We start from the raw sequence: 15,435 nt of genomic DNA, 5'->3' as shown, positions 1-15,435 counted from the left end.
AATGTCAACTTACATAATGTTACATAAAGCACCATCACTTCAAAGGAATTATATTTGAAATTCTTTTGAGTGATTCTGAATATATTACTATAAATTACAGCAACACCTCCCCCTTTGCCTTTCTGTCGAGGATTGTGTCGATAATCATAACCTTGAGGACTAGACTCATTTAAAGTAATGTAATCGTCTGGTTTTAGCCAGGTTTCTGTCAAACACAGCAAGTGTAGTTTATTGTCTGTGATAATTTCATTTACAATAAGTGCTTTTGAAGAAATAGATCTAATATTCAGTAACCCAAGCTTTATCATTTGTTTATCTGATTTATCTGTGATTTTCATTTTTTGAACATCAATTAAATTTTTACTCTTAAAAGGTTTCGGAAGTTTTTTGTATTTACTAGTTCGAGGTACAGACACAGTCTCTATGTGATAATATCTAGGTGAAAGAGTTTCTATGTGCTGTGAATTATTTGAGTTCTGTGACGTGAGGCGGCTAGCAGACGGTCGGTTTAGCCAGTTTGTCTGCGTCCTGTTCTGGGCCCTGGTTTGTTTCAGATCTAAGACTATTTGCCAAATTTCTAGATAGAAGAGCAGCACCATCCCGGGAGGGATGAATACCATCTCTTTTCAACAGATCAGGTCTGCCCCAAAAGCTTTTCCAACTGTCTATGAAACCTATAATATTCTGCGCACACCACTTAGACAGCCAGCCATTGAGTGATGATAACCTGCTAACTATCTCATCACTCCGACGAACAGGAAGAGGGCCAGAACAAATTACTTTTGCTGACATTGAATTTGCGAGTTCACACACCTCTTTAATGTTAATTTTAGTGATCTCCGACTGGCGAAGTCGAACATCATTTGTGCCGACGTGGATAATGATTTTAGAATATTTACGTTTAGCATTAGCCAGCACTTTTAAATTTGCTTTGATGTCAGGTGCTCTGGCCCCTGGCAAACATGTGACTATGGTGGCTGGTGTCTCTATTTTCACGTTCCGTGTAATAGAATCGCCAATTACTAGGGCACTTTCAACAGGATTCTCAGTGGGTGCGTCACTGAGTGGGGAGAACCTGTTTGATGTTCTAATCGGAACGGAAGAGTGGTGTTTGTTCTTGCCATTATGCCGCCTCACAGTCACCCTGTTAGCCTGCTGCATGGCTTCTACAACCGGAACCGAATGTGCAGTGTTTCTGTTTACTAGGCTAGTCGCATCCAAAGCAGTATCTAAGGCCCTTTCAGTCTCACTTTCCTCAATTAAAGTTTGGATGCGTGTCTCAAATGCAGGGATATTGTCAGGCTGACAGAGAGAATCTCAGAATTAATCACATGTGTAAGCCTCACTGCTGACAGAAAGAGCTAAGCTGTACATGTTGCATTTACTACACATGATAATCGTCGGACATGACTGACCGTGTGTTTGATGAACGCCGTCCGAAAAACTGCAACGCACACGGGACTCGCTGGCTGGATGTCTCGGTCGCTTGCCGGTGCCTGGGGCGAGGGTGATGTGCGGGACGCTTTACCTCGCGGTGGATCGATGAATGCCGGGCAACAACGTCTCCACAGCTTCCCGATCAGGCGAGGACAGATCAGAATAACATACATCGGATAAATCCGCCATTCAATCGGCAAGGAAGGTTTGGTTTAAAGGAAAAAAGAAAGTAGACGGTAGCTAGCAGGCTAGCGGGCTATGGCTAACACTAGGTGATTACGCTGGTGGATTGCTAGTAATAAATCGTTCCGTTTAGTAATACTATGCAATAGGTTAAGTAATCTAGTGAAAATAAGAAAGTTATATTATGTGAATAGGAATAAAGAGAAGGATTTAGGATAAACTCCACGAAGCTCCGAGCGTATGCTTTGGAACGCCTGCATATTTGCAGTTCGATTACGGATAAAGCTGTGAGTAACTGAACCCGTATATTTAGCGATCTACTTCTGGGTATGTATATCTAGTCCCTTGAGCATTATTGGGGTGGTGTCTTTGGCTAATTTTATTTATTTTGGTCTATTTTAGTGGGGTAACTGCTCGTGAGCATTTCGTCACGGTGGACTGCAGGGCAATTGCTCCTATGTCAACAAGAAGACTGCACTGTTTGTTCTGCAGCTATTTTTATGACTGCGTGACCATTGTATTCGATCCTGTATCGTTTGATTTTGTTTTGTTTTTGTTCCTTACGCTTATGCTGGTGGTTAAGGTGAAGGATGGCTAGCTTTAGCCATCGCTAAAAGTGGGATGTACCGTTAACGGTGCACTTTCAGCCTCACTGGTGTTTATATTGCCACCAGCAGCTTGTTGGTTTTTTTCGTTTCTTTGTTTGTTTGGATTTGTACTCATCCCCGATTTTGCTACGCTGTCCCTAGGAAATCTCGTACCTGGAAGATTTATGTGTTTTGTCTGTTTGATTTGTGCTTGTACTGAAGCCTTTCTAGTTTTGTTGTTGTCCTATTTAATTGGTTTTTTGTTTTTCATGTGATTTATTTTGATGATCGACTGTTTGCTGTTTCTTTCAATTGTATTGTTTGTTCTTTTTGGTTTTGTTTGTTTGTTTTTCTTTACCCGCTTACTGCTTCATGGCATGTCCAGGTTCATGAGCCTTTGGTGCTAACCTAGTGAATGTTTATAACTTCCTGTCTGATCCCGGTGGCCAGTAAACTGTCCATTGGTCTTCTTCATGGTTTGAACTTACTCCAATGCAAGTTGCGGGATTGAATGTGGGTTGGATTAATTGTGCTGTTATTTACCTTCTTTCTTTTTTTGTTATTTCAGAAGCCGAAGGCCCCCAGTGAGGGAAGCTAGCTGTTTTGGCCCTGCGGTGGTGGTGTTTCTCTCACAGAGTGTTTTGCCATTTGACAACTGCATTTCCCTCACTTAGTGTGTGGTGCGAGTGTGAGTGTTTGTGTGGAGCATATTTGGGTGCGTGGTGTGTCTTAGGATACTCACTGTCTAGCTAGCTCCCTACTGGTAAGCCTCAGCCTGAAAGTTTTTTGTTTTGTTTTGTTTCCTTTTCTTGTTTGGTCAACAGTTCTTTACATTTTAATAATTATTGGAAATAAAAACATTTTGTATTTATATCCACGTCTCTTGTGTTGAGTGGTAACGAACCTGTGTGTCCTATTCTGGGTATAAATTTCCCCGTTCATAGATACGGGGTGGCGTAGTCTACTTGCTTATTTGAGTTGTGCACTAGTGTCACTTCTTGCCATTTACGGCCTCGCCACATAATGTAAATGCTTTAGGAAATGTAGTGGAGTAAAAGTTGACAGAAATATAAAAACTCAAGTAAAGTAACAGATTTTTCCAAAAATACTCAAGTATTCTAAAAAAGTAGTATTACTTCGTTACATTACACCACTTTGAATAACTGACTAAAAAATAACTAAGTGCAGATAACAATTATTAAAATAACCAATTATTAAGATTAATAGCAAAGCAAACAACTCACGACAAACCATGAAGTTTCAAGTAAAGGGTCACGACTCATTCAAAGTGTCTATGACATAACCAGCGCTGATGCGTTTCAAACATCTCAGAGAAGCAAAATATATACATGTGAGCAAATATGCTTAATATCAAATCTGTGCTCAAAAAGATCTTCTATGAATAATAATATTAATGTTTTTCATTAGATCAGTGAACAAAGCCACAACAGGATGACAATTATATTCTTATCATCAAACAGCTGACAACAGCTAAACACATTATCTCTTGCCTTTTCTTGCCATAACAAACAGCAAGAGTAGCCAGAGAAACACTATCACTAAAACAGTCAAGAGTCAAACTGCCTAACTGACCTAAGCACTGAACTTCTACACCTCTGGGTATTCTCAATAACAACTTTTGTAGATGTATATCAAAAAATAAAGTCAATCTGGTTAGTAATAAGTGAAGCTGGTAATGCTGTTTGTGGAGATGTTTAATCAGATCATGAAAGATTTAATGTCTTTTATCTTCAGTAGATTTCATCGAAGGTTGTGGCTGGAGTTGTAGTTCTTGTTGTTCCTCTGTCCTTCAGGGATTCTGCTTGTTATCACCTAATTATCTCATTAACTCCGGCATGTTTTTTGTTACATTTAACAGCCTGTAGTGTGCACACTGAGCAGCGTCACTTCATCTGGGCTAACCCATGTGGGGCCTCCATGGAAACCGTGGACAAAAATGTCTGGGCCCCTGTTAGACAGCCCAGGTGACACCCATCTGGGCCCCACCATGCTGTGCTGGCTGGGTAATTGTCTCTGTAAATGTGCTGGAGCTGTTCTGGTTTCATGTGCTCCTGAAGCAGATCTGAGTATGTATGGAGCTCCACCTGTAGAGGACGCTGTTGAGTTACATCCTGAAAATCATGTAAAGCCAAGAGGTCAAAGTCATCCAACCTGAAGCATCTTCTGTGTGTGTGGTGCTGGAATGACATTGATGGTTTCACCGCATCTGCTCATTGATAGAAACACATTTAATGTCTGAATTAATTACTGAAATCAATAAAATATAAATATTGCTGTCTATATCTGCATGGTCATTTGCAGGATCTTTTCTCTTTACTTGATTTTTCTTAATCAGATTTGCTCAGTGTCTTTGAATGAGCTGTTTTATTAGTGGATGACCAGTTCCCATCATGATTTCTGTCCGGTTAAGAAAGTTCTGCAGCTCATATGATGTCATATGTCACATGACAGCTCAGCTGTGACTGACATGTGCTGATGAGCTCTGGTTGCCGACAGGTGCAGCAGCCAGGGGCACCATTGGCACGGGGGACAGTGGGGTCAGGACCCCCGCAGTTTTGAAAAGATAGAAGTCGACCCCCGCACATTTGATAAGGGCTTCTTCAATTAGTCACACTATATAATCTTTTAGCTTACGATATTTTCTTTCAAATGAGACCATTTTCACGTTTCTTTGAGCTTCCGTTCGTAAATAATCAGCTGTTTTGTTGTGGATGTGAACAGGAAATGCGCTCTCGAACGGAGAAACACGCGATCTCCAAACCATCGATCAAAGCGTGCTAACGTTTTAGGTCAGCTCGATGGTATATAAATCAGGCCCCAACGTTAGCGTTTGTCAATCAAGCCAAACCATCCATTCAGAAACCGAGAAATTTGACACTTTAAGGTAAGGAGGCTGATCTCTCAAGCCTCGTTTACACTGCATGCGTCTGCGGCTCGTTACGGCCTTGGCAAGGTTTTGTTCCATCCTCTGAGCGTGTCAACTCACACCAGAAGCATTTCAGAAGCGAAGCGGCTAGATTCGCGAGAGGACTAGATTTGCCTGTACGACGTTGTTTTCGTTGATTTTTTTCATGTATTTAATGGCTAAATTGTTATATTTTGTCCGGTTTTATTGTGTTTATTGCTATGCCATACTTTATTTTGCTGTAGCCATACAGATGAAGTTAATACACTTAAAAGTCCAGTTATGGACAACAAAAACAAAGATATTTCAAGTTTTTCAACTTCGAATCTGAGCACGGAAAGACCATGGGAAAGACGCGTTCGGCGCATGCATATGTGCACCGCCCGTTGTCATAATATGATAATGAAAATTAAATAATGAAAATGCTAATTTAATAAAGAAAAAGGATCATAACAGAATAACACAAACATTTAGAAATCAACTTCCAATATCTCTGAAATATTAAAGTCAAAATCTAAGTATTATCTAAGAAAAAATGTTAGTAAAACTCTTGGTAAGTTTGGTAAGATCTTAACAATATCTAAGCAAATATTCTTGCCTAAGGAAAAATAAAGTTTGTTGAGATCTCATTGAATCAGAAAACCAAAGAGCAAAATTGAGTCACGACTAAAAGTTTCAGATCGAGACTGAACATGCAGAAAAATGGCCCTTTTTATATTCTATGGAAACTGGACACATACACAAGTTCCTCTTTTTCATGTCATATTATGCTAGGCATCATGTGATGGAAATTAAAGTTCTAGTTCCTCAATTTTCAGAAATACAGCGTACCTGTGAAATTAAAGTTGCTGTGACACTCAAAATATCATGTAGGCCTACCATTCTGAACTGAGATATGGTGTTAAAGTAGCCTACTTTAACACCCTATCTCAGTTCAGAATGGATTTTTCTACATATGAATGGTGTAAAAGCCTCGGAATTGATGCGTCACCATAACGACAAGCGCTTTCGTTGCAATAACGTATCTCTTATTCTCACACCTCTGGCTAAAGATGTCACATACACCCAGTGCTGTGAAACTCATACGCCCCTTAGACATAACTTTGCTCTACTCAACACTTGTTCCCTGGCCAATAAAGCTACACTTCTGAATGACATGATTATTGAAAGAAAGTTGGACATACTACTGCTCACTGAAACCTGGCAATTACCTAATGACTTTATGGAGCCTAACTTGCTCCCAGCTAACAGAATTTTGTTATAAGAACATTCTTAAATATTCAGCGTTGGTTCTGGGAACATTAAAAACATCCAGTTTTCTTGACGTTACAGGAAAGTTTTTATAAGTTATGATGTTCCTCAAACGTTCTTTCAACTTAATTTTGATCTAAAATTCAACATTGATGGAACGTTGATTTGTAACATTCCAAGAACATGAAAATGTTCAGTTTCCTTAATGTTAGTAGAATGTTATTTAAAGGTTAGTATAATGTTCCTGAAACATTCTTTCAATCATTCAAACACCTGCTGTGAACAAACACTGAAAGAAAGAGAAATAAGAACACAAACTACAAACTTTCTTCAGCCACAGCCTTAGATGAACTGAAGATAAAAGACATTAGAGTTTTTAATGTTCCCAGAACCAACACTGAATATTTAGAGAACATTCTTATAACAAAATTCTGTTAGCTGGGTAGTGATGAAACGTGCTCTGTAGAGCAGTTTGTCCATTTAGGGCTGCTGTAGTAAGGTCTTTATACACCACTGAAAACATAGTTATGTATATTATATTGCATTTCTGTCAATATATCCTCCTAAATTTTACACATTGCACCTTTAAAGGGATAGTTCACCCAAAAATGACTACCATAGCATTTTTTTTCCTTGCTAAAGAAGCTGAGGGTAAAGGTGATGGACTGGTCAAGCATGTCTCCAGACCTAAACCCCATTGAGCATCTGTGGGTCATCCTCAAACGGAAGGTGGAGGAGCGCAAGGTCTCGAACATCCACCAGCTCTGTGATGTTGTCATGGAGGAGTGGAAGAGGATCCAGTGGAAACCTGTGAAGCTCTGGTGAACTCCATGACCAAGAGAGTTACGGCAGTGCTGGAGAATAATGGTGGCCACACAAAATATTGACACTTCAATTTGGACATTTTCAGGGTGAATCAGGGCAATCTACTGTGATTTTCACTTCAACACTTCAGACTAACAAATGAGATGCATAACAGAATAAGATCATATTATCATAGAGCTGCTTGAGATGGAGCAAGTCATGAACACATCAGAGGTTTGGTGTCCCAGATCACCCTACTTCACATTGTGAGAAACGGGATGTTGTGAGTTTATTATAGTGGAGAAAATATTGACAATTTTACATTTTCCTTCAAACAGGTTCATATATCAGCTGGCAGAAATTGTACATTCACAATAAAAATTCAATGAAATAATAGAAGCAAAAACACAAGACTATCTAGTTCTTCTCACAAATCCCTTTCCTCTTGTGAGAGCATGGCAGATCATTCCAGTTGTTCCCGGCGTCTTGTGTAGGGATCAGTTCAACACAGTCCTCGTTTCCATTATAGTCATCCGGCTGATCTTTGAACCAAAACCTGAATAAAATGTGTCAGAATTTCAGTTACTCTGAACCCAAAATGTTCAATGAAAGTTTTTATCCGTTCAGCAAACAACAAACGAGGATCTTAACAAGCTATTCATCATAAAAGAGCAAACAATATTCACAGCACCACAACAGCAGAGTAGTGCAGAAGTTAAAGCTAAAGTGAGAAGACTTTATCCATACAATGTACTCATGGGAAGTATTATATTTTATAAAATACTTATATATATTGTCATAATTGTTTTTGTAGAAGAGCTGTATCTGATTTTTGAAGGTTGTGATTATCTAAATTTTAAATGAGAATTAAAAAAAAATTTGTGAGTGTTTCACTTACTCTTGATTCAGTGGTGAATTATCCACCCACATCATTCTGCCTTCAGTCTCAATGTCAGACAAACCAATCCACACACTCTCCTTGACGATTGAAGATATGAACTTCTGTGTGTGAATGAAAACAGGAATAAGTGTGATTCCTCTCATTCATGAACAGACTCTCACACAAACTCACCTGCTTCTCTTCAGTGTTGATAATGACCAGATCAGCTCCTCGATCCCTGCAGTACTTCCTGCTCTCAGACCAGTTCAACTCACTGGATATGAAAAAAAACCCTGGACCACACAGACTTCCTTACATGACCACTTTTCAAAACTGTATGTATATACAGTAAAGATGAAGAGAACTAGAAAAAAGAAATTACTTAGATAAAACAGTTGTGTACTCACTCAAAGATGTGACTCTGGTCTCCAGCTCCAGTTTCTTCTGTGTTAGATCAGTATAATTGTCCTGTAATCTGTTGATGGTCTGATTGAACTCTTCAACTGTGTTCTTGTAACTCTTGAACAGAGATTCTCTCTCTGCTGTGATGAAGATGATGATGACCAGCAGAAGAACACAAATGAGCCCAAGACACACTGTCATCAACACCAAACACCTACTTCCTCCTGACAAACCGAGAAAACACACAGATATCAGTGAATACCTGTCCTATTATTACAAAAAAGGATTCAAATGAACCTTTTAATCTGCCTTTGTCTTTAAATAATGCTATAAGAGCTTTTACAGTATATTCTTTTACAAGAGAAACATTGCTATACTGTAAAATGAACATACTGAAAGAGTTTTTGTGTACACACCGATCAGGCATAACATTATGACCACCTTCCTAATATTGTGTTGGTCCCCATTTTCTGCCAAAACAGCCCTGACCCGTCGAGGCATGGACTCCTCTAGACCTCTGAAGGTGTGCTGTGGTATCTGCACCAAGATGTTAGCAGCAGATCTTTAAGTCCTGTAAGTTGTGAGGTGGAGCGTACATGGATCGGACTTGTTTGTTCAGCACATCCCACAGAATCTTTGGATTGAGATCTGGGGAATTTGGAGGCCAAGTCAACACCTCAAACTTGTTGTTGTGCTCCTCAAACCAGCACTGTTTTATTGAAAATAATAAAGTTTGAAGTCACCGTTATGGAGGTAAGCCCTTGCTTTAGTTGGGCCCTTGACTTCTTAATGTTAAAGTTTCTCTGGCTGCCTTCTGACACCTTTCTGTCAGAACCAGCATTAACTTCTTGAGCAATTTGAGCTACAGTAGCTCGTCTTCGCTCCCCACGTGCATCAAAGAGCCTTGGCCGCCCATGACCCTTTTTTCCTGCTTCTAATATATCAACTTTGAGGACAAAATGTTCACTAGCTGCCTAATATATCCCACCCACAGGTGCCGTGATGAAGAGATGATCAGTGTTAATCACTTCACCTGCAGTGGTGATGTTATGCCTGATCGGTGTAAGTGTTAATACATTAAATATAAAGGCATAAATATTGACAAATTGTTCTTAGAAAAAATATTTGAAATTGTATGACACTTCCTAAGACATTAGTGACATCTTTAACAACACAATCTCTGCTTTAAAGTAATTTTCTACTTACTGCCCTTTTCATCTTTTCCTTCATCCTGCCTGTGATTCAGTGTTTGAGGTCCAGATGTGTTCTTAATATTTCTGCATTCAAAATTTTGATAAATTGAGTCTGATTCCATATTTGGCTCTTATGTTGGACAGTACGTCTTCACGGATGAGCTGTGATCACACTGAGTGGTGTTTTTACACTTAGTACTAAACCTAAACAGGAAGTGATTTTATTTCACACCTGCCTTCAACAAGAATAAAAACTAGTGTAGATGATGCAGGAAACAGCTGCACCTAAAAACAGTACAAATAAAACAATATTAGTTTGTGTTGTGTTTGTAGCTAAGGTGATTGAGCCACATAATAATAAAAAAAAAACAAATACACAACAGTGCTTTAATTCATTTTATGTTGATTTAATTAATTTCATAATTCATTTATATGTAACGGTGTTTAAAAATAATGTATGTTAAATTCAGCATAAATTGGGAAACTCTCCATTGGCTGTTACGTCACTCGCGTTAGTGCACATGATATTGCGGGGCGGAGCTCAATAATCAGAGTCTCATAGCTCTTCCTGCTGGTAAGTCGCATAAATGTTTGCTCTGTCTTAATAATTACGTTTGGATCATTTTCAGGCAAAATTTTGAATTATAAACCTCACAAAAGTTTGCTTGTTTTGTCTGTCAACTCCTGGTTGTGTAATCGAGTCAAATATGTATTATTTGTGACTATATGATGAAGAGTGTGTTAATTGGCCTGATTGTATCTCCAAACTTCTGTTTATTTAATTTAAGACGTTGTATGCGACATCGATGTGCTATATGCTGTTTGCTGATGAGACTTTTTGTGCTGTTTCCCAGGTATGTGTTTTAATCGAGTTTTGTCATGTTCTGGGTTAAAATATTAGCCCCAGCTGAATGTTAGCTCTTAGCACACGTGCTGTATCGTCTCGCACGTGCTCTCTGCTGTGTAACTGCGCCATCCAAGGGCTGCGTTATTCTCTCTCCATCTCATTTACATAAAATATGTAAAATGATGGTTACTTGAGTTTATATTTTCCCTGTATTAATGTGAATTGTCTGTATTAATGTTTTATATTATTTTAATGGATGTATGCTTTATTAAGAATTTTTCCACTATATGCATAATATACATTTTCCTTCCCTTTCTTTCTGAATGTAAAATTGGGGAGAAAAATGTTTTTTTTGTAAGCGCTCTCAATCTATTTTTAGTTTTTCCAAATTGTTATATGTATGTGAAAAAAAAGTGGTACTGGCCCTTTAAGCCTGCTGTTTCTCGAACGTGCTCTCCACAATAGAAGAATGTCTAATAAGTTAGGAATATGTGGAAATGCCTGCAATGATAATTGCCTTGTGATGGGTGGAAAAGACAGGACATGGTTTGTCATCAGCTTTAGCAAGTAAGGTCATTGTGATATGAAAGCAAATAAGTCAAAAATAGCAAGAAATGAGGGATAGAGAGGAGAAAGGGAGGCACTTATACCAAATCCAAAGGCATGTTAAAGAGACAAGAGTTGGTAGAAGAAATTGGAGAGAAGAAATGGTGATAAGACTGAACCTCTGCTGGTCTCAGAGGTGGCGAGATGATTTGGACTGTGCTGTGAATGCCTGATAGTTTTTTTTTATTTTTTTTATTAACAGACAGACAGACAGACAGACAGATGTACAGACACTAATAGTGCAGTGACCAACAATCTAGTAGTTCCATAATTCCAGAAGTGAACAAAAAAGGTGTAAATGTATAAGTGTGTGTGTGTGTGCCCATTTATTACCATTGTCACCATTACCACCGCTCACCCACCACTATTCTGGCATTAGTCAAATTTTTTTTTTTTTTTTGTCCGATTTAATGATTACCATTGTCACACCACTCTCAATGAATCAATTAATTTCAGCTAGTGATATAATTATAATATAATATGATATAATCTAATTATAATATAATATTATAGACCTCCCCCCGCATCTTTTCGGTACCTTTGTTGTTCTTCTTTTTTTTTTCTTTTTCATGTTATGTGTAGTGTCTAAGGTGCATTAAAATGCCTGACAGTTTATGGCATATGTGCACAAGTAGCTGGTTGGGTGAAGAAACTCTTATTAGAAAACCAGTGGAGGTGTTGATATTAACCTCACAAATGTGAGGTCCAGAAGAGCACACTGGGAATCAGTAATTATGTCCACTTGAAAATAAAATTCTAGAATGTTGAAAATGTTTTGATGTTAAATGGAAACATTAAGATAATTAATTATTTTTAAGAGATTGATCATGTGATCTTTTGCTTCCATTGACCAATTGGGCTGCAAATGTATCCCTATGCCTTTAGGTTCGGCATCATTTGATTGCTAGTCTGAACACTAATCGGACCAGGACTAAATGTTTTTTTTTTTGGTCCGGACCAAATGAACCAAAAGAACCGAACTGTGAAAGCACCCTAAGACAATTAGGTTTAAGGTACTACTAAAGTTAGCATCCTCTCAACCTTGACGGCAAACATACCACTGTTCTCCACTAATGAAGCATCTAGTCAACAAACAAATTACTTTATAATGATATGAAAACATGTACTGTAGTGTATACTGTAACATGCCGTTTTGTTGTCTATGTCTTAAATCCATTTTTGATGTGTCCCGTTTTGCGTAGTGCGCAGCCTCACGTCACGTGTCAAAACAAACTCTACGAGGCCTCAGTAGCCGTGTTTCCACTGCCAGGCCAAAGGCAGGTGTGCTAGTGTGTGCCAGGGCTGGTCACGTTTCCAGTGTCACTTCCAGGGCTTGATCGTGCTCCTTCAGAGCTTCCTCTGGGTCAAAGGCCCCGGTTTTTCCTTGGTCCAAAGCAGGCCAGCTTGGGCTTGAGGCGTTCGTTCTGTGATGACGATATCAAGTTAGTGTCCTGCCTGAATAAACTTCATTCTTCCCACTGAAATGGGTTGGGTTGTGTGACGTTTGATCAAGGGAGGTGTGTTTAAGGGCGGGTTTTAGATCAGTGCTGCAGGGCTACCGGACCGACAGTGGAAAACACAACTTAATTTTGGCCTCAGTGCCTAAGGTCTGTGGCCATAGGCCCAGCCCGGCATGCTGTAATCCCTGGCTTGCACTGGCCCAACATTGGAAAAGCAGCCACTCTCGTAATGTTTAATGACAGCACACTCTTCTCAGCCACTCCAGCAACGGATGCAACCCGGAAAATGAAATTAACTGTATCTGGTCTGTATCTCTTACCATTGGAGAAAGAGTAACGGCTAAATTAATCATGTGCGGTACCTCTCAACCTATCGTGTAATTGCCTCTGGTCTTCTTCCCTGCGTACCGCCCATACCACCACAGCCAGAGTGTTAGCATTAGCCATTACGCTTTTTTGGCTAAAGGTTGCGTAAAATAAAATAAAGGTTACTTTATTTTGTAGTAAGTAACAAAAATGCTTTAGGAAATGTAGTGGAGTAAAAGTTGACAGAAATATAAAAACTCAAGTAAAGTAACAGATTTTCCCAAAAATACTCAAGAACTGTAACAAAGTAGTATTACTTTGTTACATTACACCACTGTGAATAACTGACTAAAAAAATAACTAAGTGCAGATTAGGCAACCAATTATTAAGATTAATAGCAAAGCAAACATCTCTCGACAAGGGGTCACGGCTCATTCAAAGTGTCTATGACATAACCAGTGCGAATATATATTTCAAACATCACAGAGAAGCAAAATATATATACATGTGAGCAAATATGCTTCATATCAAATCTGTGCTCAAAAAATCTTCTATAAATAATAATATTAATGTTTTTCCCTCTGAGGATCTCTTGAGCTCAACCTCCACCTGCTGCAGAAATCATGCAGGAATAACATCAGTACAACAGGCCTTGAGAGCTGCTGAAATCCACCGCAGTGGACGAGGATGACAATAACACACTGAAAATAGTCTGAGTGTTTCTGATTATTCACTTATTAGCTGGTGGTGATGTTGCATATTTTTGTTTCTAATAGCCAAAAATTGGGAACAATGTTTTCTTCTTAACATACTTAATACACTGTTATTGTCAGAAGTGTTGAATCTAAGGCTTTAATTGTCTCTGTAAATGTGCTGGAGCTTTTCTGGTTTCATGTGCTCCTGAAGCAGATCTGAGTATGTATGGAGCTCCACCTGTAGAGGACGCTGTTGAGTTACATCCTGAAAATCATGTAAAGCCAAGAGGTCAAAGTCATCCAACCTGAAGCATCTTCTGTGTGTGTGGTGCTGGAATGACATTGATGGTTTCACCGCATGTGCTCATTAGTTACTGAAATCAATAAAATATCAATATAAATGTCTGTAGCCTGTCTGCATGATATTTTGCAGGATCTTTTTGTGTTTGAATCAGCTGTTTTATTAGTGGATGACCTCAGTTCTCAAGTTCAAACAGGTGTTTGAGCAGAATAACCACAGGTGGAGTTCATCACATGCAGACATGTTGGAGTCCACCTTTATTACTTGGTGAAAGTGTTTTTCAAATGCATAGCCCTAAGTATGAACACTAGTAGTCATGATTTCTGTCCGGTCAAGAAAGTTCTGCGGCTCATATGATGCTGCTCATATGTCACGTGACTGATGTGTGCTGATGAGCTCTGGTTGCCATTTCTATCTCATACACCGTGGGTCCTATGGTCAGACGAGTCCAAATTTGACATTCTTGTTGGAAATCGTGTCCTCCGGGCTAAAGAGGAGGGAGACCTTCCAGCGTGTTATCAGCATTCATTTCAAAAGCCAGTATCTCTATATGGGGGTGCATAAGTGCATACGGTATGGGCAGCTTGCATGTTTTGGAAGGCACTATGAATGCTGAAAGGTATATAAAGGTTTTGAGCCACATATGCTCTCCTCCAGATGACATCTATTTCAGGGAAGGCTTTGTGTATTACAGCAGGGCAAGGCAAAACTGCAACTATTGCAACAGCATGGCTGAATTGGCCTGCCTGCAGATCTTTCACCTAAAAATATGTCAAAGATGACCACAAACTCTTCAGCAGCTGGAAACCGTAGCCTGTAGGAGGCATCAAATTTGAAATGAGCTCATTTTGTGCATAAAATTATATAATTTCTCAGTTTAAACATTTGTTATCTTTGTTCTATTGTGAATAAAATATTGGCTCATTGATTTTTTTAAAATTTGAATAAAATGAAAACAAATCACTTGTCATTTCCAGAATTCGGGTTGTAAATTTTGTTGTCGGATCGACTGAAAAGACATAAGTTTATTTTAAAATGCAAAGTATTCAGAATCAAAGAAAGCTCTATAAATACTTGCATTTTTGCCACACTGTATGTGTCCCATTGGGTAATCAAAAGTTCTACACACTTGCAGTCTTCACACCCACTTGAACACTTAAAATAAGGAAATAGGTCATGTCGTGGATCATCCAGATAACCACACAGTATTAAGAATCAAGGGTATGTAAACTTTTGAACAGGGTTATTTTTATAAATTCTGCTATTTTTTTTTGTCTTGTGGACTTTATGTAAACAACTGTTATGTGAAATTAAGGTCAGTACTAAAAAAATAACATGCAATTTTCATGATCCTTCTTATTTTGATAAAATGATTAACATTTTTGCAGATTCTGCAAGGGGGTATGTAAACTTTTGAGCTCAACATGTATATAAACCACACGGTATTAAAGAGACAGCTCGCACAATGGGTCCAAGTAAAGTTGTTTACACGTGTCAGCTGCAGCTCGGTAGGCTATACGCAACAATTGAAGATATTAGAAAACATGTTTGTTGTA

The 15,435-nt window shown here is 38.8% G+C and overlaps 1 protein-coding gene across 1 annotated transcript; it reads right to left on the bottom strand.

Annotated features, from left to right (window-relative positions):
- Positions 1-7,309: 7,309 nt before the first annotated feature.
- On the bottom strand, positions 7,310-9,819 carry LOC137033125 (CD209 antigen-like protein E). Its single transcript, XM_067405262.1, has 5 exons — positions 9,677-9,819; positions 8,476-8,694; positions 8,261-8,361; positions 8,087-8,190; positions 7,310-7,744 (listed from the first exon to the last, which is right to left on the bottom strand). Exons 1-5 carry the CDS (start codon positions 9,783-9,785, stop codon positions 7,606-7,608), a joined length of 672 nt encoding a protein of 223 aa, XP_067261363.1. The 5' UTR covers positions 9,786-9,819; the 3' UTR covers positions 7,310-7,605.
- Positions 9,820-15,435: the final 5,616 nt, after the last annotated feature.

This window comes from Chanodichthys erythropterus, chromosome 12, assembly GCF_024489055.1.
Source record: "Chanodichthys erythropterus isolate Z2021 chromosome 12, ASM2448905v1, whole genome shotgun sequence".
Lineage (NCBI taxonomy): Eukaryota > Metazoa > Chordata > Actinopteri > Cypriniformes > Xenocyprididae > Chanodichthys > Chanodichthys erythropterus.
The sequence above is the reverse complement of the archived record's forward strand: the minus strand, read 5'-3'. Positions and strand labels throughout refer to the sequence as shown.